We start from the raw sequence: 26,885 nt of genomic DNA on the forward strand, positions 1-26,885 counted from the left end.
GTTTTTTTACCGCATTGGTACTCGAGATGTATTTTGCAGCTTCAGGCTAGCAAGTTGGCTTGCTTTCATGACGTTATATAATACTTCATATAGCATAAGTACTTGTTCTAGTAGCCTTCGATTTCTGCGCTTTTCTGGTGATAGAGATGTCATGGAAAAGGTAATGTCAACTGAAATCTATAACCGAAGGTTGTGCTGGAGGAGTTATCTTAACCGTTCTATAACAACGTGTGTTACTTGGGAAATTATGTGAACTATGTGAAAAAAAAATCATTTCTCATCCCCATCTTCAAATCAGGTAAACGTTCTGATACAAAATAACAATCACGGCATAGCAATCATCTCTTGTATTTCTTAATTATTTAAATCAATCGTTAACGACAATTTTTTTTTGAACAGGTGTAAAATATCATAACAATCAACCACAATTTTTTGGAAAAGTTTACAGTTTCGTTAACTTCACACTTGCTGGAATGGATAGAGGTAACTACGTTGACACGTTATATACCGACTTTTTTACTGAAATCCTATGTCATACATTGCTGATTTTTCATGCGTTCATTGATTGCTTTCCCTAACACGGTCAATAGAATTATATACCTTAATGCCAAATACCAGCTTACATGAGTATTGCCGGAGCAGGGATGATATGATAAGACTGTAAATCGATCCCAGTAGCCATTTTGAATCTTTTCCATCATTCCATTATTTTCAATTGGATTTATGGATAAAAGTTATTAACATTGAGATAAAATAGATTATGGCCTTTTTAGCGTCTATCATTCTGAGAAAATCACTCCCGAATGCAACAATGCAAGCGTTGCAACAAAAAGCTTTTCATTCTTCTTATTTATCTAGAGCGGTAAACTAAAATCTGTAGTTTTCAAGATTGAATGAAAGATAATTAATCTAGAACAAAACGAGAAACAGAATTATTAAAAGAAATAGAAAAAAAAACACTTTAAAATAACAGATAAAATAATAAAGAATGATCAGTCATAAGCAGCGTTAGAAAACGAGACGCTAAACCTTTCTCCTCCTTCCTGCTTCAAAACGAGACATAGGCCACGCTTCTCGAGCCTTCTGCACACACGCTTTCGAGATACTCTTTATTCTTCATGCACCCGCTGGAGTAGCCGCTGCTGCAGCACCGGCACGCAAAAACTCTTTCGTCTTGCTACTCAGTGACTGCTTGCGAGTGGCAGTACTCGACTAAAATAAAAAAACTAAAATTGAAAAAAGTGCTCGAAAACGAAAATGCTTTCTTCATTTACCCGGTTTTGGTTCGTGCACCAATAGTCGATCGCACTACTTTGGTAAGCTTTGCAATCTATTGCAAAACCAGCCGAAGCACACCGCTGCCGAAATAGTCCGACACCCTATTCGAAATATTTTTTGTCCCTCCGCAACCATCGCAATGCACCTGGAAGACAATTGTCTTGTGCTCGCGAGTAGAGGAGTACATGCGAGTAGGAGAATAAGCGCGAGCATCAACGTTGCCAGTATGCCAGATGTATCTAGATTTTTCCAGATTTCTGTTTGCGAGCCAGGCAAACAGCTAAACTTTAGAATCTGCCAGATATTTGAAAATGAGCCAGATATTCGCCAGATTTCATCCGCGTTGTCTTGCAAGAAGGTCATTACTGCGAGATGGGCCGTCACTTCAAATTCTGCCAGGAATTTTATCCAAAAATGAGTGCCAGATTTTTGCCTTATTGGCAACACTGGTGAGCATACGATTTCGGGAACGAATGCGAGCAAGGAAGACAGCGAGAAAGAACGGGAAACAGCTTGAATGGAGAATACTCCAGTGTGCACTATCGGTAGCAACGAGAACCTCACTGGATGTGTTGCATGCTGTTTAGGGAGAATCAATAAATGACGTAACATTCTATTGGGAAGGGGGGGGGGTGCAGTTTTTGTGACGAAATGTGACGACTTCCGATTTTTTCTAATCGAATAAACTTTTGGAATATCCAAGTTCGGAACATTTTTCAAAAATTCGAAAAAATTTGGAATGGATCATTTTCTTGTTTTCCGCTCCGCCAAACTACAGTACTTTTGCTCTGCTGAAAATTGATTCATTCCTGGGGTTATTCATTGAATTCATTGGGCTTGCCAGATCTACGGATTTATCTGTAGATCTACGGATTTGTTTCACTTCTACGGATGTACAAATATATAGGAAATCCGTAGAAAAGAGGGGGAAATCAAGGAAAATCCGTTGAAATCCATAGAAATCCGTAAAACTCCGGATTTTCACGGAATAGTTCTGGCATCTCTTTAATGTCAAGTTGCCATTATCAGCAACAAAACATCACTGCGCTTCTAAAACGCCTTAAAGTATGCAATAAAAAAACACACACAAGCATGAACTTGTGTCTTAGAATTTAATAAGTACATATCTTCGAAGCACTTTTAATAACTGCTTTATGCCTATTTAGATCAAACAATCGTCGAATCGACGAAACCTAATACAACAATATTTGACGGTGTTTGCCCTTGCTAATGTATTGAAATGATAAGACCTGTAGCGTATTCGCTTATCACTATCGCTTATCTTTCGAACATCATTGTTTGAATAGTTGGAAAGCACCCTTCGAAGTGTGCAGGTCGCTCATAAACAAAGTGAACATTCATGGCTTTGGACAGTAATCTAGACAACGTACCAAACCAAAAGTGTGTTTGCCGTACAAAAAACAACCTTTCCGAATACACCAGGCGAGATTGTGGCAAACTGAAAGCAGCACAAATTGTAAGAGTTACCATCGATTTGTTGGAAATATTTTCCAAATAATTTACCTCCAGATTTTAGGTTTCACATCTCTGGTTCTTATTCGACCTCGATTCCGGGACGCTAACGTTGAGTACTGGTTTATGTTTCTATCGTTAAACAGTATACTTCTGACGGCTCTTACCAGCGGCGTTCAGCTGCGGAAATTGCTTCTTTTGCACCGTGCGTGGACTGCCCGATTTGAGCTGTACTACAACGGCATTTTGGCCGTTCTCTTCTACGCTGCATCGTTTTGGATGTTGGCGAACTTCATCGGGTATTACCACCCCAGGACGAACATTTTGGCTGGAATATTTGGACTACTCACCAGTATAGTGTACGGCTGCAATTGGTGGTTACTGTACAAACCGTGGGTGAGATAACGGTTCGCTTAAGTGCAAGCCAAGGAACGCGTAATGGGCAAGATTTGGTGTGATAATCGTTTGTTTGAATTGTTTGAAAACATCAATTACTAACAGCAAACATTGAACAAATTACTGTTTTAATCTCTCTTTTTTAAATTCCTATCTATTTTCTTATCACAAAATAAAAATTGGTCGTTATGTTACAATTTTCATGTACGACATTTATCATCTAAAACTGAAACAACAGATATCAAGTGAATATTGTTCAAAAATTTATGTTTTACAAATAAATCTGTGTATGTGGTACACCTCACTGCAGCCAGGTGCAATGCTCGTGTAATTTTTGAATATATAAAGGTACGGAGATGGTTTGAGTCTAGGATTTGAAGGGCTTTTGCTTTGTTAACAGTGATAAAGTAGAACTCCAAAAACATTGAGACGTTCAAATTATTGGCGTTCGAAATCAATTTAGTGGCATAGACTTTCCTACTTCTAGAACCTTTTGGATCAACGGCCATTTTAAATGTCAACTTTCAGCGACGCTTTATCCTTTTTATCCCAACACTCTCCTGGATAATGATTTTTCTCTCAAATATCCGCTCGTTAAAATGAGTGAGCAATTTGCTCCGCAGCACCAGACACACCCTTCGTGTTTTCCTTAAAACTCACCCACCAATCGCTTTGTTATCAAACAAACCGTCGTAGCCGGTCAGATGCAATCGGGAAAACAAGCCCTCCAGCGGCACTTCGGCTAGACCACGTGCTAGCGCCACATTCAGCGCCTGCGCTTCCTCCCACAAAGTTCGACGGCAGTTAAAGGAGTTCCGGTGTGCGGCTGAAACTGGTGATGACAGACGATGCGAGACGGTCTATCGTCTAACAAAGTATTTATTGTGTTGTCTTTTGCCGCCAGAACGTTAGTCTGCTCGGGGAATTCGAATCGAACGGAACATACATACTAGCGATACCGTCGATGAAAAACCGCCCTCGCTGCGCTGTTAGCCGGATTCGGGGAAATCGAATGCCCGTTGGATTCTCGGAAATACACACTGTACTGTAGGTGTGTCATCGCAGTAGTTGAGTGTGCGTTCCGTCTGCGATCGTTGGTCGATGCCGGGATGGCGGTGGCGGCAACCAGGAAAGGTCAAGTTTCGTGAGTTGAACTGTTTCTGACGGCACCCTCGGGATTAGGACGAGCCTGTTGGGCCGAACTCGGATCGTACGTTGGCTCAGCTTGATTCCGCAATCAAAGTTTATGCAGTGCAACCGTGGCTTAGCGTGGCGGAATATTTTGTTCACAGTAACGCGGAGGTAGTGGTCGTGTATGTGAATAAACTGAAACTACTGGAAGTAGTTTCCTACTGTTGTAAAGTTTTGGAAGTTGTTCGAAGATTGTGTTGCAGTATGCATTGAGTTAGTTTGTGTGATGTAAGGTGTGAATTAAAATTATATGGTTACTTTCGGCACACTGTTGGGATAATACTAGTTGATAAGGTAAAATATGCTCTCTTAAAAATAAATATGAAGATGTCGGATTAATTATTTATTCAAACCTAGAAGCTCTTAAAGTTTAATTTTACAATAACTTATTGGTAAAAATTTCGTTTTTCTCGACGCTGGGCTAGTGAATAACTAAGTTGAGGCTTTGCAAACTGGCCAACACGCAAAATAACTGACACAGTACTCCCAAAGAGCAGGCTTTGCATGATATTTTTTTCATTTTGTTTGCATTTCACACGCTGAAAAATGCCTTATTGCATCGTGACACATTACATCACACCCAGATCGCCAGTCAGCACAAAAATAGCAGTGTAGGGAAGAAAAAATACTGGATGCCTTCCCAGAAGAAGGACCACTCGCAGTAAAAGTCAACAATGGATAAAAAGATGAAATATCAATATATTGTCTGCTGCCTTCGAGCTGTTTCAAATAATCCTGCTACGCAGAAATGGGTATTCTTGTTTTTGTTTGGTTTATTTTATTAGATGCATAGACGATTTTGATTTGTTCAATATTTACAGAGAGATATAGTTGTCTTGCAGGGTGGACATTTGAGCTATGTTGCTTCTGTCTATTATGGGCTCAATAGAATTGCAGAATGTGATAACAGATCAACTCAATAAGCTGCTCAATATATGATAGTTAATTCAAAATAGTATAATTTGGATATCCAGCTACACATGAACAATCTTTGCGACCCTCACACAGTTCTGATGTACGAGATAAAATCGGTAGGGAAGATCGCATCAGTCAACTATGTTATGCATAAAAGATTTACATTCTAGTGGATGCGTAACTAATGTTTCAATCGATGGAAGAAAATCCATTGAAAACTGACTGAGTTATGAGCATTTGAATTGCATAATTTTCGTGACAAACTCGTTATATTTAATTTCCATTTTACACCCTCTTCCTGAATGTTACCGTAAAACGTAGTTCTATGTCAAAATTAACGTTCGCTTAAAATAAAAATCATGCAATTATTTAAAAAAATATTATTCACCTGTCAGTACGGCAAGGTAAACAAAACATGGACGCGACATGTTGCGCTCTTACTATGGCAGAGGCCTAAAAGTTTTTATAACGACAGCTCCCGGGGTTTTGTTTTCCCACCCGTGTATTATACCGCTAGTGGCAGTTCCGAAAATTATAAGCTCGAAAAATGATCTTCCTGTTTATGGGCGGCAGCGCCCACCGGAAGGACTTACCGGCAACTAGGGAACCTGTATATAAGAGAAATGACAAGACACTCACCGTTAAGGCAACTGTCAACATCAAAACGGATAACGGCAATGCAAAATTATAGAGCTCGCCCGTTTTGATGTTGACAGTTGCCTTAACGGTGAGTGTCTCGGCGTCTCTCTGGTGTATAGGCTGACTACCGGCAACAGACGATGCTTGAGTGTAACGAAAAAAAGTTTGCTTTTACGCACCCGGCCGGCAGCCGGACTTGAAAATCCATTGATTTATAGATGAGTTTCCTCGGTTGGTTGGTTTATGACTCTCGTAAGCTCGGATCGGATTTAATTGGCTCTTTATGGCGTGCGTGCAGCACCCCAACTGAGCGGTGTGGTCTGTGGAATTTGGATTCGGCAACAACCACCCACCCACAAGTTAGCGGGGAATTTCATCCCAGCATAGTAGACTGGCAATCAAATCCGGTGAAGGGCATTGCGTCTCCATAGCGATGGAAGCCAAACGCAAACGCTCCGTATGCTTGTGTTTTGCACATTCCACATCCCAATCTGTTTGGGACGCTCTGTTTGCCTTCGCGAGATGAAGATGAAGCCAATCAAATGGTCGTTTATTGCTGGCGAACTCTGAATTTTGCACAGATATGGCGGATGGGGCACTTTTGCAACAAAGTTGCACCACGAGCAATAATAAATTCCGATTCTTTTTAATGCACATAGTAATAAATTTCGGGGTATAATTCAAAATTATTTACGAATTTAACAGTGGATTGTTTTTTAAAAACCAAAATGTTAACTCAATGTCTGAGTATGTCTGATCTAGTCTATGTCACGAAATTTGGTTGGATTTGACTTTTTTTTCTAGCAACAATCGTCATCGTAGACAGATGATTAAGAAATCAGTGATAAACAAAACAATTATCTTCGGTCTTCAGTGTGATAAGCATACGCAGTCTTCATTTCAAACTAATTTTGCGTGTTCGGTTATCGTTTAAGGAAACATCATAGGATGTAGTGAGTGTCAGAAAATTCAAGGGTTAATTGAAGCTGACTCGCAAGCTGACATCAATTAAAAATATCCAGTTTACAGGAAGTCTAGCTTCTTAGGTGTGAAATATGTTCTAATTGCGAGAAATATTTTGAATAATAAAATTGAATGTACACGGCAAAATTACACCTTGCAAAGTTCCCATGAAAAGACATAGATTATCGATTGCATCGAAATCCGGTTGCTTTAGATACAACTGCTCTGAACCGGAAAATGTTTAATGTTAAATGATAATGATGCTGCCGATCATGAAATCGAACACGTTAGGTGTGATACGGTGGAAAAAGTTGTTTGCAATTGTCGTTGAACTATAATTTCATTCGAGTAGTTGACTGTCATACCAATTGTTCCCTGTGCGTCAAATCATTGACAAGTTCGAGGAAGTCAGCTTGCGGACTCATCACCTGTTTACGGATTTCAAGACGGCGTACGATTGAGCTAAGCGTAACAAGTTTCGTTACCATGGACGTATCATATACTTCTTGATTTTGCAGATTATATTGAAAATAATATGGAAACAGGAAATAGCCGCTCGAGGCTTTATGTGGAAAATACAAAGAGGAAGACCTAGTGCGACTCGAGCAGAATGTGCAAGAATGTTGTTCTGATTTCAACGTCCAAGGTGTACATTATTGTACAATACATTGTTTATTAATTGTTTTTACATATTATGCAAGGCAGTCTAATAATATTAAACCTTTCGAATTTTCAAATATACTGGCCAAGACTTTTCCGGTTGATTGTTACCTTTTCGGGTGCTTTGAACAACTTTCATCAGACAAAGCTATTATGCCGACTACCGATTAGACACAGAAATGATTAAAAACAGTATTTTTCTCATCAGGTAGTAATGCTTAATCAATCGAAATTCACCTTTTATGGTAATCAAAATAACAGAAGTAGCGTTACTTCGAGAGCAATAACTTAAGAACGAGTAACAAGAACGAGCATTCTAGCTAAGGTTGGTACAATCGGGAAACCTCAAGGATTTTTTTTGCAACGCCATTTCTGTGTAAGGCCCTGAACTTATCAGCTCACGTAAGTAATACCTATTACGACATCTGTACAGGTCTGTTTTTTGAAATTCAACAGTCTTAAATTAAATATGTCCACGCGAAGGTTCACAAGTATGATAACACAGCGCAACAATAATTGACTGTTTTCTGCCTTGGTTTCAATATATATTTTTTTTGTATATTTTGATGCAAAACCAAATGTCTTTGAGTTTTACATATTTCAACTTGAGGAGCAACAATGGCGCCATTTTGAATTTTTGAGAAATCGGAAATTTTCGATGTTTTTTCGACGCCATTTCATTTGAAGACCAAATATCAAAATTATAAGAGTTTGTCCACATATTAGCATCTTCTTGCTAATCTTTAATAAAAACAGATCTTAATTCAAATAAGCAAAATAATATCGAGTATGTCTGAGCATTAATGGTAATGCGCTAATATCTAAGATTGGTCGTCAAATTATGCCTTATATTGAGTAAAATAGTCTCAGGAATTGATTGGTAGGCGTCTGATCTACGTAAAATGACAGCAACATATCAATTTTGTTCCGATTCCCCTACAATACTAACACAGGTTCTTCTCGACGTTAGATCAACTTATTTGAAATCTGCTTAATGTAATATCAAGAGTGTAAGCGATACTCAAAGATACAATGACAATTTGTCTTTACATGATCCTTCCCCTTAGTGACGGGAGGGGGTTGCATTTGTGGCCAGAACATATGAATCTCGTTTTAGCTATGCGACAGAATCATCGCGTCTTCGCTAAAGCTATATGCCACCCCCTCCCCGCAAAAAGCAGAGGATTATGTGAAGACAAATTATTATTGTATCTTCAAGTATCGCTTACACTTTTGGTTTTACGGTACACAGATTTCGAAAAAGGTAATTTAACGTCGAGATAAACCTATTCTACCTACCCAATCAATTCCTGAGACTTTTTTACTCAATATAAGATCGAAAATTTCCGACATCGGAAATTTCCGATTTCTAAAAAAATCAAAATGGCGTCATTGTTGCCATTCAATATTCATCAAAGAATCATACATGGAAGGCAAAAAAAATGTTGCACTGTTTAATTTAATGATTTAGTAGGACACTAATTGTCGAATTTTCATTTCGTATGCTAGCCAACCGGTCTCAACTAGTGCGGTAAAGTTTCGACATTCATCTTCATTCCAAGTGCAGCTCTCAAAAGATCAAAAATCTGGCGCAACGAAGCAAAATAGCGGAAAATGATGGTACGCTGCAAGCTTTATCGATGAGTCCACCAGCAATTGCCTGTCGATTAAGGAAATTGAATTGTTGGTGAGATTGTGTGATGTTTCGAAGGAATGTGTGGTCACTCAAATGAGTGAATAGGTGAAGTTATATTGTTCCAAATCATTACACTTGGTCGGTTTTACGTTACTGGCACCAGCGTCAGTAAATTCTGTTGCAAGAAGGCTCTGTTTCGGTTGCAGACTGTGATCAGGGGTGCACGAGCCTTTGATACGCACCGGCTGTACTGGTCCCAACACAGCTCAAATCATCTGAAAAGGTCGACAATGCGCATATGCTACCAACAAAATCAACACCTACTATGATCTACGTTTGTTTTGCAGTTGTTATTCAAGATTTTCATTTATTTAGTATGAGATACCCGCCCTAAAAACTTTAAAAAGGCATAACACTAAATAACGATAATTTGCAAACAACGGAGAGGTCTTGTAGGCGTATTTTTGACGTTGCACTAACGTCTATCAGGTAGTGAGGCGCCCACTTTTGAAAATCTGGTAATTCAACTATGAAACAAGTGACCTGTTTTTTTTTTATCAGAATATCGTGGTTTTGGCATCAACCGATCAGAAATTCTTTCACGGTAGAATTTTCGTTACCTTACCTTACCCTTACCAATCAAACGAGAGCCGTGGTGGCTCGTGCTGTATCAAGAAGTTGTCGCCATTCTCCGTCGTCCGTCTGTACTCCACCGTAGATATTCCGCAGCACCTTCCGTTCGAAAACTTCAAGGGCGTTAAGGTTCTCCGCGAGAAGCGTTGTTGTCTTGATTCCGTAGAGGACCACCGGCCTTATTAAGGTTTTGTACAGCCTCAACTTTGTGCGTCGTCGCACTCGACTCGGTCGAAGTGTCTTCCGAAGTGAAAAGTAGGTACGATTTCCAGCCTGGATGCGTCTCTGGATCTCTTTGCTGGTGTTATTGTCGGCGGTCACCAGTGACCCCAAATACACGAGCTCGTCTACCACCTCAAGCTCATCGCCGTCTACCGAGACTTGAGTTGAGAGGCTGATGTTAATCTCCTTGGAGCCTCTCACTCGCATGTATTTTGTTTTCGACGTATTTATTCGCAGTCCGATCCGTCCGGTTTTGGCTTTTAGTCGGGCGTAAGTTTCCTCCGCCGTCGCAAAGTTACGTGCTATGATGTCAAAGTCATCCGCGAAGCCCAGAAGCTGAACAGACCTTGTGAAAATCGTGCCCCTGGTGTCGGTGCCCGCCCTTCTGATTACACCCTTAATTGCGATGTTAAACAGCAAACAGGAAAGTCCCTCACCTTGTCTTAACCCTCTGCGCGATTCAAAGGGACTCGAGAGTATCCCCTTAACACGCACGTAGCACATCACTTGCGCTATGGTGGGCTTGATCAGTCGAATCAGTTTATCCGGAAATCTGTTGTCGTGCATTATCTGCCATAGCTGTTCTCCATAGGCCACCGTGAAGTGGATGAAAATGTGATGTGTGGGCACGTTGTACTCGCGACATTTCTGTAAGATCTGGTCCGTAGTGGCACGGGCTCCCATTCAAACCTGCTTGGTACTGGCCCACGAACCTCCTGGTTAAAGGTGATAGACGACGGAACAGGATCTGTGAGGGTATTTTGTAGGCGGCATTGATTAACGAGATACCGTGGTAGTTGCGGCACTCCAGCTTGTCGCCCTTCCTGTGGATGAGGCAACCGACTCCCTCCATCCATGCTCCTAGATCAGTTCCTGCTCCGCTTCTGTTTACTGTATCGCCATTCAAGTGTCCATCGAAGTACTCCTACCACCTGTTGACCACCTCGCTTGCATCCGTGAGAAGGTTTCCGTCCGCGTCGTTGCACGTGTCGGCGAAACTGGTTTACCTTCTCATAGAACTTCCGCGTATCACTGGCAAAGTGCAGCTGCTCCAGCTCCTCATGTTCACGATCCTCTTGCTGGCGCTTCTTTCGTCTGAAAATCGTGGTCATGTCGTTCCGTGCCCGTTTATAATTGGCCTTGTTCTCTCTCGTTGACTTGGCCAGGTACATCGCTCAGATTCGGCTCTTCTCATTCACCGCTGCCTCACACTTCCCATAATACCAGTCGTTTTTGCCCCTCGGTGCTTCCACTCCTAGTGTCGTCGTTGCGGTCTCCCCTATAGCTGTGCGAATGCCGCACTAGGCGTCTTCGAGAGGCGATGCGCCAAGCCCCTCCGCCGTGGGTAGTACCGCTTCGAGCTGTTGCGCGTATTCCTCCGCAGTTTGGGGTTCCAGAGCTGCTTGATGTTACGCCGCGGGGTTCGGCGATGTCGCGCGTGGTATACGGTCGAGAGTTTTGAGCGCAAAGTTATCACAACTAGGTAGTGGTCCGAGCCAATATCTGCACCGCGATTGGTGCGTAAGTTTGTAATGTCTGAGGAACCAGCCGTCGATGAGAACATGGTCATGGTCGTTGCCCAGGTGATCTCCAGGTGATTTTGTGACGGTCCTTTCGGGGAAAGAAGGTACTTCCAGACTGCCAGTCCTCGGGAAGCAGCGAAGTTGACGCATCGCTGGCCGTTGTCATTTGTCACGGTGTGCGGGCCGGTCACCGGCTTGTATACGTCTTTCCTACCGATCTGAGCGTTCATGTCCCCGATGATGATCTTCATGTCTCTACGTGAGCAGCTATCGTAGAGTTTCTCTAGCTGTGCGTGGAATGTTTCTTTCTTTTTTGGCAGGAAAAAATGATAAAAACCTAATTATCATAAAACAAAGTCTACTGTAACATATAAAAAATAAAGGTCTGATGTTGTTTTAAAAGATCAGTGAGAGTATCAGAGGTATATTGGTATAAAATATGAATATTAGTGGCAAAAACCTTTTTTTTTAAACATAAATGAACATAATTAGATAGCTCAGTAAGGTTGAGAAATTGCTACCTAGTGTCTTCGGAAAAGTTTTTTGTTATGTTATTATAAATAACTTTTCCAAAGACGGCGATCAAAAATATTGATTTTTAGAGAAAATATTCTTTTTATCTCACTTGCAGAAGGATTCATCACGGATCTGTTAGTGTCCAAAGCAGGGTCATTTTTTATTCTAAAACTTTCCCGAAGATAGTATTGCTTTAAAATGTAACGTTAACGAGAAAATGATTTTTGACCAGCTTTTTCCATTTCTGGATCACAATGTGGCGTGACACCGTGTTTCGTAATTCAGCCGTCCGCTCTGGATCAGACGCTGTTTGAGCCGCCCCTAACATGGAGAACAGACGCTCAGGCAAGCTGCTTTTCGAGCAGAACAGCTTCCCCTTTCCTGTCAGCATACGATCAGGTTCCCAGCGGTTCACCGATCTTCCCTTGGTTGCTCGTATCCCAGTCGGTACCCCGTGGAGGTAGGAATAGGAGTTGCGGGGCATACTGCTTTGAACCACACTAGGGTCTATTTTATGCCAACTAGTACGGGTGTACTGCTGGTACGCACTGCCCAGCCATTTACCAACCGTCAACATTTAACATAGATCTATCCCTGCCATTTTGAGCACAATTGAAGCACTTTGCGTGACCAATTCCGAAATAGGGTGACCATAAAAAAACGGCTTTATTCGCATGATATAAAAAAAGTCGCATGATATGAAAAAATATCGACTTTTTTGTTATGTTTTTAAATCGAATTTACTCGAATTTAAAAAATAACATATTCATGAAAATTTCTCCATTAATAAAGTCAACAGTGCCATTCAAATTGATACCAAGATATATTTTTCATGTTCGCCCCAAATAGAATAAGAAACTAATGAAAAACGCATATTTTTTTGATGAAAAACAATAATAACATGAGGTAGAAATAAGATATTCACAATGTCAGCAAAGCAAATTGTTTCTTTTGAAAAGCTCTAAAAGTCGTTGCAAGACAGTTTCAGGGTGAAAATTGAAATAAAAATGTTAGAGCGCTAAATTCATTTATTTTTAACATAAATCAGTTGATTTTAAAGATAGAGAAAAACTTTATTTCACAAAGTTACTTAAAATTAACGGAGCTATAACATTGTAGAATAAATTTTTGTTCTATCTACATAGATAAAAAGGAGAATTGTTGCAAATTTGGGTCACCCTGATTTTGAATATTTTTTAAATAACCGCTTTATTATATGTAACAACTTTGAAGAAGAAAGTTTTTTTTTCTAAAATATTGCTATAGAGCTCTAGACACAAATTTCCCCTTATATTTGGTTTCTGGACCATTGTGCACTGCTGGAGGGTGTGGTCGTCTAATCGAGATATTAGCAACTTCGTAATCATAACATCTTCGTCAATTCCACCAGATCCTTGAAATTGCCCTAGGACAAAGGTTTCAGTTGGATCAATCTCCAGAGTTAGGTGAAGTTGAAGTCAGCTACATCACCCACCAAGGTTTTGTGTGTGTATAGCTTGACGGTGTCTGAGTCAACACCTTCAACGACTTATTCGTGAAGCATGGCCTATTTTTTTTAAGCTATTTTCAGAACTTATTTCTCCAAGCAATATGACATTTTTGTTATTTTGATTGGTTTCAATAAAAGAAAAAGATACCGAGGAATGGAGTGGAATTAATCATCCAAAATTTGTGGTAAAATGTTAAAGTCGATCAAATTCTAAAATTTTAAAAATGTTTTGAATCTACGTAAAGCTGAGATATTGGTTATCATGATGAACTTGGAGAACTGCGTAAAGTTTGAAAAAAAAAAATCCAAAAAGTGCTGCCCCAAACTTCAAAATATTTGCCCTAGAAAGATTATAGCTTTTTAGCCATTTCGCAATTCCTGTGATTTTGAAGCTTCCAGCCATTAACAAAACGCGTTAATTTCAACGTTATGTTCACGAGAAAACTTATCAAAGTCTCTTAAAAAATGTTGGTGGCTAGAATTTGACCTGAACCGAATCTAGCATTCTAAGCTTTGAAAAGTATTTTTGTGTAGATGATCGGTTTGTCTGGTCGTCTGGCGCGTAAACAAAAATCTGGGAAAATCTTAATTCATCCTTTGTCACTTAATTCGTTCTGTTTATTTTCGTACTAGAAAAACTCCGTTCTAATAAATCCACTCACTTCATATCAAAGCTATTTCAAAACAATTGAAAGTATTAAAAAAATCCCCAGAGTCTTGACAAGTTTGGATTTATTTCGTTTTTGGCAAAAGTCTGCAGACACTCAATCAAAGTGTGAAGTACATAAATTAACAATACGACACATAGAAATGAAATGGTTTTCTCTGTCACGTTGCTTCTCACGTTCCTCACGGCACCAGTTTCATATCCAGCCTCTTGTCCCCGAGTTCGGATAACAACGCGTTTCACAGCCTTTGCACAGCTGAACCGGCTTTATAGTATACGACCGAATATTAAACGTGGATTCGTCGGCACTGAACTAAATTGGAAGCCGAGGGCTTCATGAAATCGCTCCCGCTATTGAATTTTCATTTTCGGAGTATCGTTCGATGAATTTTGATTTTCCGATTGGCCGTCAAACTGGATTTAACGACGCGTAGGCACTGTGGAAGAAAATAGTATGATTGCTTCGCGTTCAAAAAAATTGGAATGGAATAACAGCAACAAAAAATCCAATACATCGCATCGTATCTCGTTTCAAGCCGTATTTATTTCAAACGTCATTTGACAACTTCCAGTGTCGCTTTTGCCTAATCGAGCACCGATATCAAGGTTACAATTGAACACCGGCAGACGGCCCGATGACGATATTCATCTCACGCCAAGGTGATATCTGCGAAGCATCTCTGCAAACCAGCCAAACACAGTCTATTCCTCTCGAACTCAATGCTCGCGCGACACCCCGCCATGGATTCCGTTATGGATTCCGACGCCGCGCATAAGGTGGAATTTATGTGCCTCAAGTATTTCGATGAAGCTGAAGCTGTTGACAACATTAAATGCGATCTCAAACAGATCGCTATCGTTCGTCTGTTTTTCAAGTCTGAATGAAGATGACGATAATGCTTTTATCCGGTCAAAATCTTTCGAAGGAATGGTACGAATAGCGTCAGCGTTCGAACGGTTCCAGTTAAGGATAATACATTTCAAAACGTGAATTGTAGCAATTTATTTACACTCTTGCGGCTTGTGACATCGTCTGGGCCGGGAGTAGCAACTTGACTACCACTTCGCAGTTTTCCAGCTTCAGGCTAAGGCAGAGTAAAGGTTAACCGCCTGGTGATGATGAAGTGACACGATGCAAAGAACTTATCCCACGGAAATTGCTATTGATTTTTTGGTTTACGCTTTTGAATTTCGACCTCAGTGTGGTACCCGAGGGAGAATGGAACGCAAAATGAAAGCACATTTAACCCTACTAAATTATTTCATACTAACAGTTAATAGTGCCCTGTCATAAAATATTTATTTTTTTAGGAAAAAAATTTGGAATTATTTTCAGTAATATCATCCTGCTCGGGAACCCGTCTCAGACGATTCAAGTCAGGAGAAAGTGGCTTCACTTCTCGGACGCTCTCCTTGGCGAAAGTCACAATAACATTTCAATTAATTTACTTCACCGTGTACGGTAAAATGGATTCGAGTTATGTGTTTGCTACTGTGGCTGCTGTCGGTGCTACAATCCGGGACAAACGATGTCAACGGTACATTTGCGGCAAATTAGGCCAAAGCTTGTTTCACTTCCGTTCCGTTCACAGACCTGTAGAGGGCACTTAGACTGCTTACGCAACCGAACACGGATTTTTCATCTGTCTGGCGTAGGTTTCGTTACGCTGTTTGATCCTCCAAGCTGCGGCAGCTTTGACACTGAATTTTTTGTTTTTTTTTTTCAAGCACTGAAAGAAACTACGAAGTAAATTCAATCAAAGTAAAGCTTGTCATACTAGAAACAAACTTGGAATACGATTGGGGGTGCAATTTTCATTTTACGCATTGATTTATTTTTTTCTAAACTAACCGTTCCGTTAAAAGATCAAAAGATCGGTTGGGTCTCAACAATAATTCGTTACATTTCACTCATTTAGTCTTTAAGGTTTTGTGTACCATTTTATCTTCTAAATATACTCCGCAAACATTGATATAGTAATCAATTCGTTAGCAGAACTATTTACGTTTCAGTAAGCAATTTTCCACCAATCACATAGATGCCATGATACAATAATTCTATATTGAAGTGGTGTGAGTTGTAATTTTCCTTCTGCATAACCAGAACATCTGCAAAAGTTGTACCCACTGGCAAACTCGTACCACATACGAAATCACATAAAACACGAAACATTTGGAGCCGCAATGCAACTGAGCGAATTTTAATCGTGACGACGTGTGACTCGGGCAGAAGTTATAGAGCTGGAAGACAAAGTTGTTGATCTCATTTTAATAGTGCAAAATATACCCTTACAGAACAAAGTTTCCCGGTAATACTGAAACGCTCGTTCCAGGTCACTTCCAGTAGCAACAAGCAGGCAACCTAATTTCCTTTGTGACAGACTATAATTTGATGTCTTTTTACTTCTTTTTTAACTGAAAAAGGGTCAGAATTCGTGAAACGGATCACTGAAAATCGCGATGTCTAATTTTCTCAAATAATTATTAAAAGCTTCAAGAGTTATGCTCGGTTGATTTTCCAATTTTTACTGAATTTGAGTAAGTTTTCAAGTTGTTATTGTCATTTGAAATTGAGGCCAATATTTTTTTTAGATAAACATATCTTTGAGAATATTGCGTCGATTTTAATGAAATTTTCACATCAGATGCACCGCAAAACTACAACTCAGGATGCATCTGCTGTGAAAATTAGACATCGCGATTTTTAGTGATCCGTTTCACGAATTCTGACCCAAAATACATGAACAGTAACACATTTTCAACTACTGTGGCTGGAGTGTAACCAGTTGTTACAAAACACTATTTGTAATGTTCATTCAGCTGGTAAATTCGACATTTGAAAAGGGCTCACGCCAAACTGCGTTACTCGCACTACTGCGAAAGCTAGCAAAAGCCTCAAGTCATTGGAATTATCAAAACAAAGCAAAAATCATCCACCGGACGCGCCAGCCGTACTTTCACGGCATTATTTGGCTAGTTCTCGGGCTTTGCTTGGAACAATAGACTGTTAATCCGCCAGTGGGGAAAAACCTAGCAAAAATGAAGCTTGCATGCAACTGGTAGCCGGCCAGTAACACGAGTATTATTTCTGCCAGTCATTTGCACATTAGACACACATCAGTGATATTGGAGGGAAAAATGTTTAGCGCAATTTCACCCAATCATACGTGCGTGGTTGAAGCAGAACGGATTTCGAAGGCTAGTCTGGCTCGAAAGGCAAAACGCTGATTTATATCAATTTACTAAACAATGCCGAAGTGATGAAAAATTATTCACTCAGACGAATGAAACAACATAGCGAAAATAGACTTTTCATTATTCTTGTTAGAAAAAATCTGCAGACAATCGAACAGACTAAAATGAAACCCAAAAAAATAAAAATTCAACCACACTTATACTCCGAAAATATTGGGATGAAAATAATTGACTCTATCGCATTCATTTTCATCGCCAACGACAATGGGATACGATGGCAAACGTAACCGGCTAGAGAATGTGCCGGAGTTCTTGCGAAACGATAACCCCCCGGGAATAAACCAGATCTAACGAACCGAAACGGTTGCCTATGGCCTTATACAATCATAATAAAAGATGATATTCAGTGATGCATTCACTTACTGGAAGCAACTGGTGGCGTTTGTCCTGAACAAAGGCTAGAACTAGTAATTGAGGTTTTTCGGACTTTTCGATCGGGCCTTTTTAAGGTCTTTTTAACATTTTTATGGAAATAATCAAAGTAATGTTTGTTTTTTATTTTCGAAGAAATTTTTGACCTATTTTTTGTGCTATGACATAACTAAAACTCACCCACAAATGTCAGTAAAAAACTATTAACAAACAAAGCCAGTAATTTTTCGTGAAAGGTCAGTTAAATGTTTAATGTTAATTAATGTTTAATATTTTATCAAATGAAGCAGAATAATTCAAAAGCATTTGTTTCAAGACGTTGATAATAAATATACGAATAAAACATAGCTCCACCCGAAACATACGAAGTATTAAATTCATCAGAATCAAACACCTTCGAGCGAATGCGAAGACAAAGTTATGGCATCGGTTATTTGAAATGAGCGAGATTTTCATTGATTACCTTCAAGAATTTAAAAAAAAATATCAACAGAGACTGATATGCAACCATACTAGTCGATATGTGCATTCTTGCATTCACCAAAGTAAAAAAAATAAAATTTCAGCAACTACCTTACGGACCCTATTTCTCTGTTTCAGTAGTCAAGGATCGCTTACTGTTCTCAAACTTTAATAAATGGCTCAATGTAAGAAATTTTCCGAGAAAGAAGAAGTGGAGCCTACAATTGACTTCTGACCTGAAAAACTAAAAAGAGATTATGAATATATACGTTAATACACAGACATATTTTCGAATCTCTAGTGTTTTGAGTTCTAGTGGTTTTCTAGTGTCAGGCAAAAGATTTCTGGGATTATCCTCGTAATCATGTGTACAAACCTGAAATTGGAAAATTTACATTTCAAAACCATATCGAACATTTAAATACCTGCGAATTGATATTTTCGCTTGGTTTTGTAATATGCAAGTTAGTTTTATTTTATTCAGGAATATTTATTAGCCATTAGATTACAATTTCGAAAAATTCGGAAATTGATGTAAGATTATAGAAATAAGGTATTGACTACCAAAATATGGATAGAAATTAGTCCAATGGCCAAGACGGGAGAAGGGAAAAGTACGTAGAATAAATTTCCAGTGTTATAGATGTTTGGCAGCAGTTTTTCATCAAATAATTTTCATAACAGAACCACAGCACCGGTTATATGTTGGGCCCAGCTTGAAGACTGTGTTTTGTTCTGGTTCTTTTCATAACAATATTATGGCGGCTGTAACGTCATGCTTTGAGACCACGCGTACTACAAGATTTATAGAGCTGTTCAATATATTTATATGCTTAAGAAAGCTTCTGGGCAATTTAAAGCATATTGCTGCAATTTTTTTTTCCAATTCATCGGCATGAAGTCAAGCCGAACCAAGTGGCAAAAACCATTAACATTTGCATTAAAAAATTGACTTTTTTCGGATGGTGTTCCCCATGAATATTATTAATATTGGCTTACTTACAAAACAAAATCTACGTCCTTGTGAACGGCCTTCCGGTAGTTAAACGGAACATTCTCCATGACGGACGGAAACATGCATGAAGTTATGTTCTTTCTTCGTCTTATTCATCAACTCCTCCTCGGTTTTCGCGACAAAATTGTTGTAGTAGCTCTTACGTATCATATTTGCCCAATAAAGCTCGATGAAACGCAGCATGGGAACGTTGAGTGGGTTCGCCGACTTGGGTACCACATCGACTTCATCTTTTACAATGATCGCTTAGAGTCCACGAGGGCGGTCAATTTTTTTCTGCTGACTCATGGGCATGATTGCTGCTGCATGGGTAGTTTCGTCAGTTTATGAGAAGTTAGCCCATGAAAAATGCCATGTTTACCCAAATCGGCCATAGCAGTGCGGCCTTTTCTAAAAACGAGTATCCGAGAGGGGAATCATTTTATCTCCTACGCCGCACCGCCTGCTTGTTGTGTTAGTCCTCTCCGTAGGTAATTAGGACAATCACATGGGGCTCTTCATCATACAGGTAGCAGTTCGGTTCATCGTCACATCGCTATCGTCCAATATTAGGTCGTGACAATGGGAAAGGACATTTTGAAGACAAAGTACCGTTCATCTCGCACTAGGATTTAATTCGTGGTAGGTTGAATTAATCAGCTGCAGCGTAATGAAATTTGTGCGCATTATTGCTAGAGTATCTGTCGATCTGACAAAATTGGAGAGAAGTTCTGCCGAACATACAAGCGTTGTAAACCAACCGTCCTTTCGAGAACAACCGCATATTATCAATTGAAGTAATATGAATGAGTTTTATCATTTATTCATTTAATAAAAGAAAGTATAAGCGAACTACTTTTGTTCACGACTTTACGCCATCCAATTGATTAACCCCAATCGAGTGCATTCGCAAACCTACTACAAAAAATACATTGACATTTATTTCTGTTGGGTACCTTTCCACCGCAACCAGTAATTCGATCTATTGTATCTTCATTGACTTAAATAGGCTGTCGTAATTCTATGTTAATCTTGCGGCCGTGTCTTATAGACAATTATTATAAAATAAATGTACAAAATAAGAATTAGTGGTGTATTAATGTTCTATATCCACGCCTTCGTTTTTCTATTTGAACTTTTCTCTCGCATATAAAGTTTTGTTGACTTTGAAATAAGCAGGAAGTTATGAATCTTTTCTTTAAATGGGAAGTATTGTAACGCAGTTGATTTTATCGATATTGTTCTTTTCGTTTCATTGGTGTATTCGACAATAAAATACCCAAAATTAGGTGAGCAACCATGTTCTAGCTATTTGGCATTAGACAGCGGCAGCAGTAAATGCTGGAAGACTTTTAAGCTGAGACATATGCTGAACAAACCGCTTTAGAAATTATATCGTTTTGTCATATACATGAAATAATGTGAAAATTTCTGATTTTCTGATTATTGATCCTCGTTTGCGAGAAGTGCCACTTTTCTTATTTCTTCCAAAGAAAACGGCGGCTGGACGGCATCGAGAGTGAAAAAAAGTTCACAGAAATAATGCTCTAAGTAAGACAGTGTGCGTCGTGATTGGCTCCGTCGCTTTACAATTTCGATTTCAACGACGGTGTGCATGAAGGAAGGCCAATAAACTTTCAAAGAAGCTGAATTGAAGGAATTACACAATGAAAATCAATGCCAAACACAGGAACAGCTTGCTTCGATATTAAGCGCTACCCACCAAGCCCAAGCGGTTGCATGCTTTGGGAATGATTCAAAAACAAGGAACTCAAGTTTTTTTTATGATTTGAAGCCACGGTACATTGAGCTTCGTTTTTCGCCTGTGAACATATGGTCCAGTGGAAATTTTACCGATTAAGTCGGATACTGCGCGAAAAACGGCCACAATACGAGCAGAGGTACAAAAAAGTGATTCTACTGCATGACAACGCTCAGCCTCATACTGCAAAACTCGTTCAAACTTTCAAAATAAATCTTCGAATAGGAAGTTTTATCTCATCCGTAATATTAGCCAGGTATTGCACCAGGTATGTTCTGGGTGATTATCAGTTCTGCTCGTATGAAGACATCTAAAAACAATTTGATTCCGACAGATTGACGTAGAGCTCAATCGATAACTCATTAGGGGTTTTATTTAATGTGTTAGATTCTCAATCTGATCTGTCGTACTTTTTGTTTCTCCTATTACAGTAAATCCTAAACATCAAATGAATGAAACAAACACTATGCGGCGCAAACAAAATTTAACAGTTAGAGTGCATGAAGATCAAATAATTGATCAGTTTTCAACCGTTTATTTGTATTGCCCTTAAAAGGACAATATGCTGGTCCCCGTGGTTCTGTGGTTAGCGATGTCGGTTGGCTAGCTCTCCCACACGGTTGTGATATCGGGTTCGATTCCCGATCAGGTCGAGGAACTTTTCGAGCTTGAAATTTTCTCGACTTAGCACTGGGGCACGGTGTATCGTTGTACTTATCCTACAACATGCAACATGTGCCGAAATATATCGATAGCGAATTCTCTGAACTAATCTAGTTGATCGAGACCGCTATTAGCCCCCAGGCTAGCGTGCAATATTGTTAGCTGTTCAATTTTAAATTGAATATGGGTCGTTCCAAACGAAGTGTCCATATCACGTGAACACAACCATCGCGGATTAAAGTTAGGTGCAACTTTGAAAAAATCCCAATTTTGGTGTCGATCGAAATACATACTCTCCGCTCTGTGGGGCCCCTTTTTAAGTTTCAAAGTAACGCTTTTTTTTGTCCAAAACCTCTCTTTTCTTTTTCTTACAATTCATACACGTAAAATGGAATCCATAAAAAATATAGGTTTTGATCGAAAGTGTAGCCAGATAGATTATTTTTGTATAAATCAATTTACATTTCCAGCAAATGTAGCCATTTGGCTTTGAATTTAATAATTTCATCGTGTTTTCTGGAAAATTTTACTCAAGAAATACATATCCTGTTGTAACGTTTTTATGAAAATATTTTAACGTTTTTTAATTAATTTTTCTTACAGTTTATAGATGTAAGACGTCCGAAAAATACTGGTAGGTGACTTTTGAAGCAAATGAACCAAAATTTTGAAAAAATAAAATTCTCGACCAGAAGTGGTGCCAGATAATCCTCATTTGCAAGTAGTGTCACTTTTCTAATTGCTTTCGAAGAAAACGGCGGCTGAACCGCATTTAGAGTGAAAAAGGTTTACAGAAAGCCAATAAACATTCGAATGGGAACATAATTGGTGGAAGCAATGCCAAACGCAGCAACAGCTTACTTCGATATTAGAAGTTACCCAACAAGCACAAGCGGCTGCAAGCTTTGGGAATGATTTTTTATGATTTGAAGCCACGGTACGTTGAGCGTCGTTTTTCGTTCGCGAACAGATGATTCAGTGGGGGGTTTTCTTCATCGCATCGTGATGGATGAAAAGAATTGGATTATTTACAATAACCCAAAGAAAAGAACGTCATGAGGACTAACCGGTCATGCATCTACGTCGTCGGTTCGGCAGCGTTGCGAAGGTTATACCGTGTATTTGGTCGAAGCCAAATATCGAAGCCAAAAACAAAACCAGCAGTCTTTACAGCAGGCTTCGTTATAAAGCTAAAGAATCCCGGATTATAAAGAACAGCCTGAAGTTGCCAAATAGCATGGTATAACTATTTCCAGGGCTCGGGTGATGTTCAGAAGCCGGAAATCGACTACAGCTTGTATTTGAAAATCCAAAATGGCGTTTTGTTATGTGTAGCATGTGTAGCAAACACCTAATAGCATTTAGCAGAGATTTTTCCGGAGCCGTGATGATATCCAGAGCTTTTTACGGCATAATGAATGTCCACAATTCTATTTACGTAATTTATAAGTCTGTAGAGTAAATGATACATCCATATTTATTTTACCAAATATCAACTGTAGTATAATTTTCGAAATAAAAACGAGTAAATCAATAGCTAGATATAATAAAAATATTGGAAGACAATTGTTGAGTAAATAATTTCCCTAGATTTGGCGAATCCCGAATCTAACGACTTTTTTGTTCGACGGTATAGTACGAAATTAATCGAAAATTGTTTCAAACTCCATATGTTTTCACTTTTTTCACATCTTTTATAAAATAAATTTCGATTCAAAACATGTTTTTCTTCTCAGGTGACAGCCTGAATAAATAGAAGCGCATTCTAAGTAAGTCTATGTTGCACACTTCTAAATAGTTCAAAGCAATTGCATTTTATAAAAATGTTCCATGCCACCTATTAAACATATTTTAGAGCAAACTGTAAATGCTTTTGAAATTGACTTGTGTTCACCAGTATTGCGAATCATGCTGGGAAATAGAGCACTGTCTACAGATATAAAAGCAAATAAGCGGAAGGAAATACCCTTTTCATATTGCTTCTAATACCCATCCAAAGCATCTGCAATTGACAAAGGCAAGCTTATATGTCACAGTCAAAGATTGCCTGACAGTAACTCATATCAGAAGCGATTTTGTGACAGTCGTTCAAACTGGCATGCCAAATTTACTTTTCTGTGTAGCCGGTTTCCGTTGCTTCTTTCAATCATCAACTCAGCCGCAGATGCGGTAGATGCACTGTTTTATATTCATCCGAACTTAGAAAAAGAAATAAACTGTCTCGTGTAACATAACAGCAAAAAATTAAACAAAATTATCTCGTCTCGCAATTACATACACGTATATACAGGTGAACAAAGGCATGACGACAAGATTAAATTACGATAATTGCCTGATTATGCTGATAGTAAAGTAAGCCCGACAGCGTTTTTGCGTTTCTCTGCGGTGTGACCGTTTTGATATGCCAGAGCGTGCTGATGATTATTTCGAGCCCCGGAAAACCAAAACCACTTGGCAGCTGGGTCAAAATTTCGAACAAACACTTCACCCGGATGTAATGGGTGACCAACCAACTCGTGCGTCGTGGTTCTATCTTTTTCCCTAATATTTTCTGCGATATCATATCCGGCCGCGAAAGTGCTGCAGGGGGCTTATAATAAAAGCTCCTATAGTGGCTTACAGCTGGAGTAGCTTTTAGGGCACTTGAATCGATTTTACCGCTATCGGCAAATATGCGCATTAGAAGCTGTTGCTCGAAACACACAGAAATCCATATATTTCATTGGTTATAATCTATAAAAAGCGAACTACTGATAACGTATCAAACGAAAATGCTAGTTGTTTTGATCGATCGAATCTACCACGCAGTAAGTTTTCTGTAAAAATGACCACGCGTCTCCACAGTGGGGACAAATCAATGGTATCGCATGGTGCTTAGTTAGTGTAACTTTTATCTCTCACCTGCAGAATTCAATTGATAAACTCATCTCATCATATACCCAGGGGTGATAAAAAATTTAATGTGATTGATTAACCTTCCGCTTGTGCCTATCCGTTTCCGTTTCTCTCCGTTCCTATCCGTTTTCTCTGTTGTCAAGCTAGAAGAGCCTCTTGGGCCTATCCTATTTTTCCTACGTCTTACATTCAATTTCCTGAAGAACACTCGTACTGTCTATCGTGCTTATTCCGCTATCGATCGCCTCCCTGGGAGCTGTGTCCCGAGTGGCTTGTCATTCTACGATTACGGTGTGACAAATCCCGAAGCTAGCGTAAAAGTAGCGTCGAAATATTTTCATCACCCTTCTACGCTGGCTTGTAGTAATAGTATGTACCCAGTTACGATATCCGGTCGGATAGGACAGAGAAATTCGTTCTGCTTATTTCGACCGGCTCTAATTGGAATCCGGGGAATTCACTCGCAATGCGAGTGTCCCCCAACCAATCCGATAGAACGATGGCTAAGGAATGCTCGTGACGAAAGTTTACTTGATGTAGGTATTTGGTTGTTACAATGCAGGCCACTCGAAAAATATTTCGCTTGATTTATTGTCAATGACCTTTGATCTCTCGAACTTAATTAAATCTAATCTTATATCTTATTCAAATATTTAATTTAGTTTTATGATTTTAAAGAACCGCATGGGTCCCTTCACTCTAAACCGCTTCATAATTATTTGGTCCGTTGTCCCGGTATAACAAACAAAAATTACTTGAATGCCAAACAAATCCGATCTCCCATCCTTTGTTCTGCACAATGCAGTAATGCGAACTCAGTCAATAAGCCTACAGGAGTATTATTTGTATGAACAAGCTTCGGATTGTGAACTTTATGCCAACATACTTATGTCGATGTTTACATATCTCATTTATCAGCACGTCGTTCACATCAAAGCGAATGTAAATTCTTGTTATCCTCACTTTCATACTCAATTATCAATAGTCGGGACCAGGTATGTGCATGTAAAAGTGCATGGTTCGAATCATGCAACTTTGCACATTTCTCTTTTAGATACGTAGGATTATCGCTAACAACATCGGAATATGAGATGAAATCAAAAAAGTGTTCGGATGAAAACGTGGAACTCCTCCGATAATGAGATATATGATCTCGAATGCAATCAAATCCTGACGAAAAGCAGATGTTTACTTTATTATACTAATGCTATTTTTCTTAACACGATATTCTGACTGCTCTGTTTCTTGTTTCTTTTCTCCCTGACAGTTCTTTACGACGAACCATCGAACAAAGATGTGACAGATTCATTCCCTGGATTATAACGACGCGAATGCTCGCAGTGAGTGCGGCTAATAACAACATAATAGGGTAATCAAATTGCCTAGATGGAAGCGCAGTGATGAAACACTGAAGATTAAAGCCATTTCCATGTGGAAATATAGATGGAAAATTAGCTCATCGGTAGCTAATAGCATCTCTGTGTTTCGTTTCGTGAATGTGTAAGCAGCCCACTAACCAGTGGCAATAATCTGTCGCCATGAAGCAATCGGAATTCAAAAATATACCGGACAATTTTCTATCGACGGTGGCTCAGGTGGTGCTCGGGATTGTGGGAGACCACAACGAAACGTTACCGGGAGACTACAGCAGCCCGATGCTGAAGCCGGTAGTCGCTCGGATTTATCCCATATTCATCGTGATGTACGCGATACCGGCTGCCCTAGGTATCGCCACCAATGTGCTGATAGTTTCCTACATCAGCAAGTATCGGTTGCACCGGGACGCGACCCAAGCCTTCATCGTCAATCTGGCCGTCTGCCACACGGTGCAGTGTGCATTCGTGCTTCCGATTTCGCTCATGGTGATGCTGATCCAGAACTGGATTTTTGGCCAATTCATGTGCTTTTTTCTGCCGCTGCTGCAGGTGAGTGGGGAGAACAAGCTGAATAGATGAACTCTGTGAGCTTATGTTGGAAGAATGTTAATTTGGCTACCGAAAATTTACTTTACTCCATCATCTGTTCAGTTTTTTTTTCTCAGAATATACTTGATTGACTATTCATAGTTCTCCTTAACGATTTTTGATCACTTTCATTGATGTTTTTCTTGAACATATTTTTCCATACTTAACAGGGGAGATGTTTTTAATTTATTTAAAAACTAATATTCATTCAAATTTAAATTGTGAGACCAAAATGTGACATTGCAGTACTATAATAACTGCAAATATTTTAACAAAGGAATAAACAGTAATTAGTTTTCTCTATTCATCTCTTCCAT

At 39.3% G+C, this 26,885-nt stretch overlaps 2 protein-coding genes across 2 annotated transcripts in view; both read left to right on the forward strand.

Moving 5' to 3' along the window:
- The first annotated feature begins 2,594 nt into the window (after positions 1-2,594).
- On the forward strand, positions 2,595-3,468 carry LOC129717513 (uncharacterized). Its single transcript, XM_055667474.1, has 2 exons — positions 2,595-2,755; positions 2,809-3,468. Exons 1-2 carry the CDS (start codon positions 2,639-2,641, stop codon positions 3,154-3,156), a joined length of 465 nt encoding a protein of 154 aa, XP_055523449.1. The 5' UTR covers positions 2,595-2,638; the 3' UTR covers positions 3,157-3,468.
- Positions 3,469-3,996: 528 nt separating this feature from the next.
- Positions 3,997-26,885, forward strand: part of LOC129724073 (uncharacterized) — a 214,452-nt gene continuing 191,563 nt past the window's right edge. The window contains exons 1-2 of the mRNA XM_055678684.1: positions 3,997-4,632; positions 25,872-26,529. Of these exons, the coding sequence (XP_055534659.1) occupies positions 26,143-26,529 (387 nt within the window). The 5' untranslated portion in view covers positions 3,997-4,632; positions 25,872-26,142. The remainder of the gene's footprint in view (positions 4,633-25,871; positions 26,530-26,885) is intronic.

This window comes from Wyeomyia smithii, chromosome 1 (assembly GCF_029784165.1).
Source record: "Wyeomyia smithii strain HCP4-BCI-WySm-NY-G18 chromosome 1, ASM2978416v1, whole genome shotgun sequence".
NCBI lineage: Eukaryota > Metazoa > Arthropoda > Insecta > Diptera > Culicidae > Wyeomyia > Wyeomyia smithii.

Coding starts and splice junctions, on each gene's coding strand:
- LOC129717513 (XM_055667474.1), top strand. CDS start 2,639: ATGGCTTTGGACAGTAATCTAGACAACGTACCAAACCAAAAGTGTGTT. Junction 2,756..2,808: donor AACTGAAAGCAGCACAAATT/GTAAGAGTTACC, acceptor ATTTACCTCCAG/ATTTTAGGTTTCACATCTCT.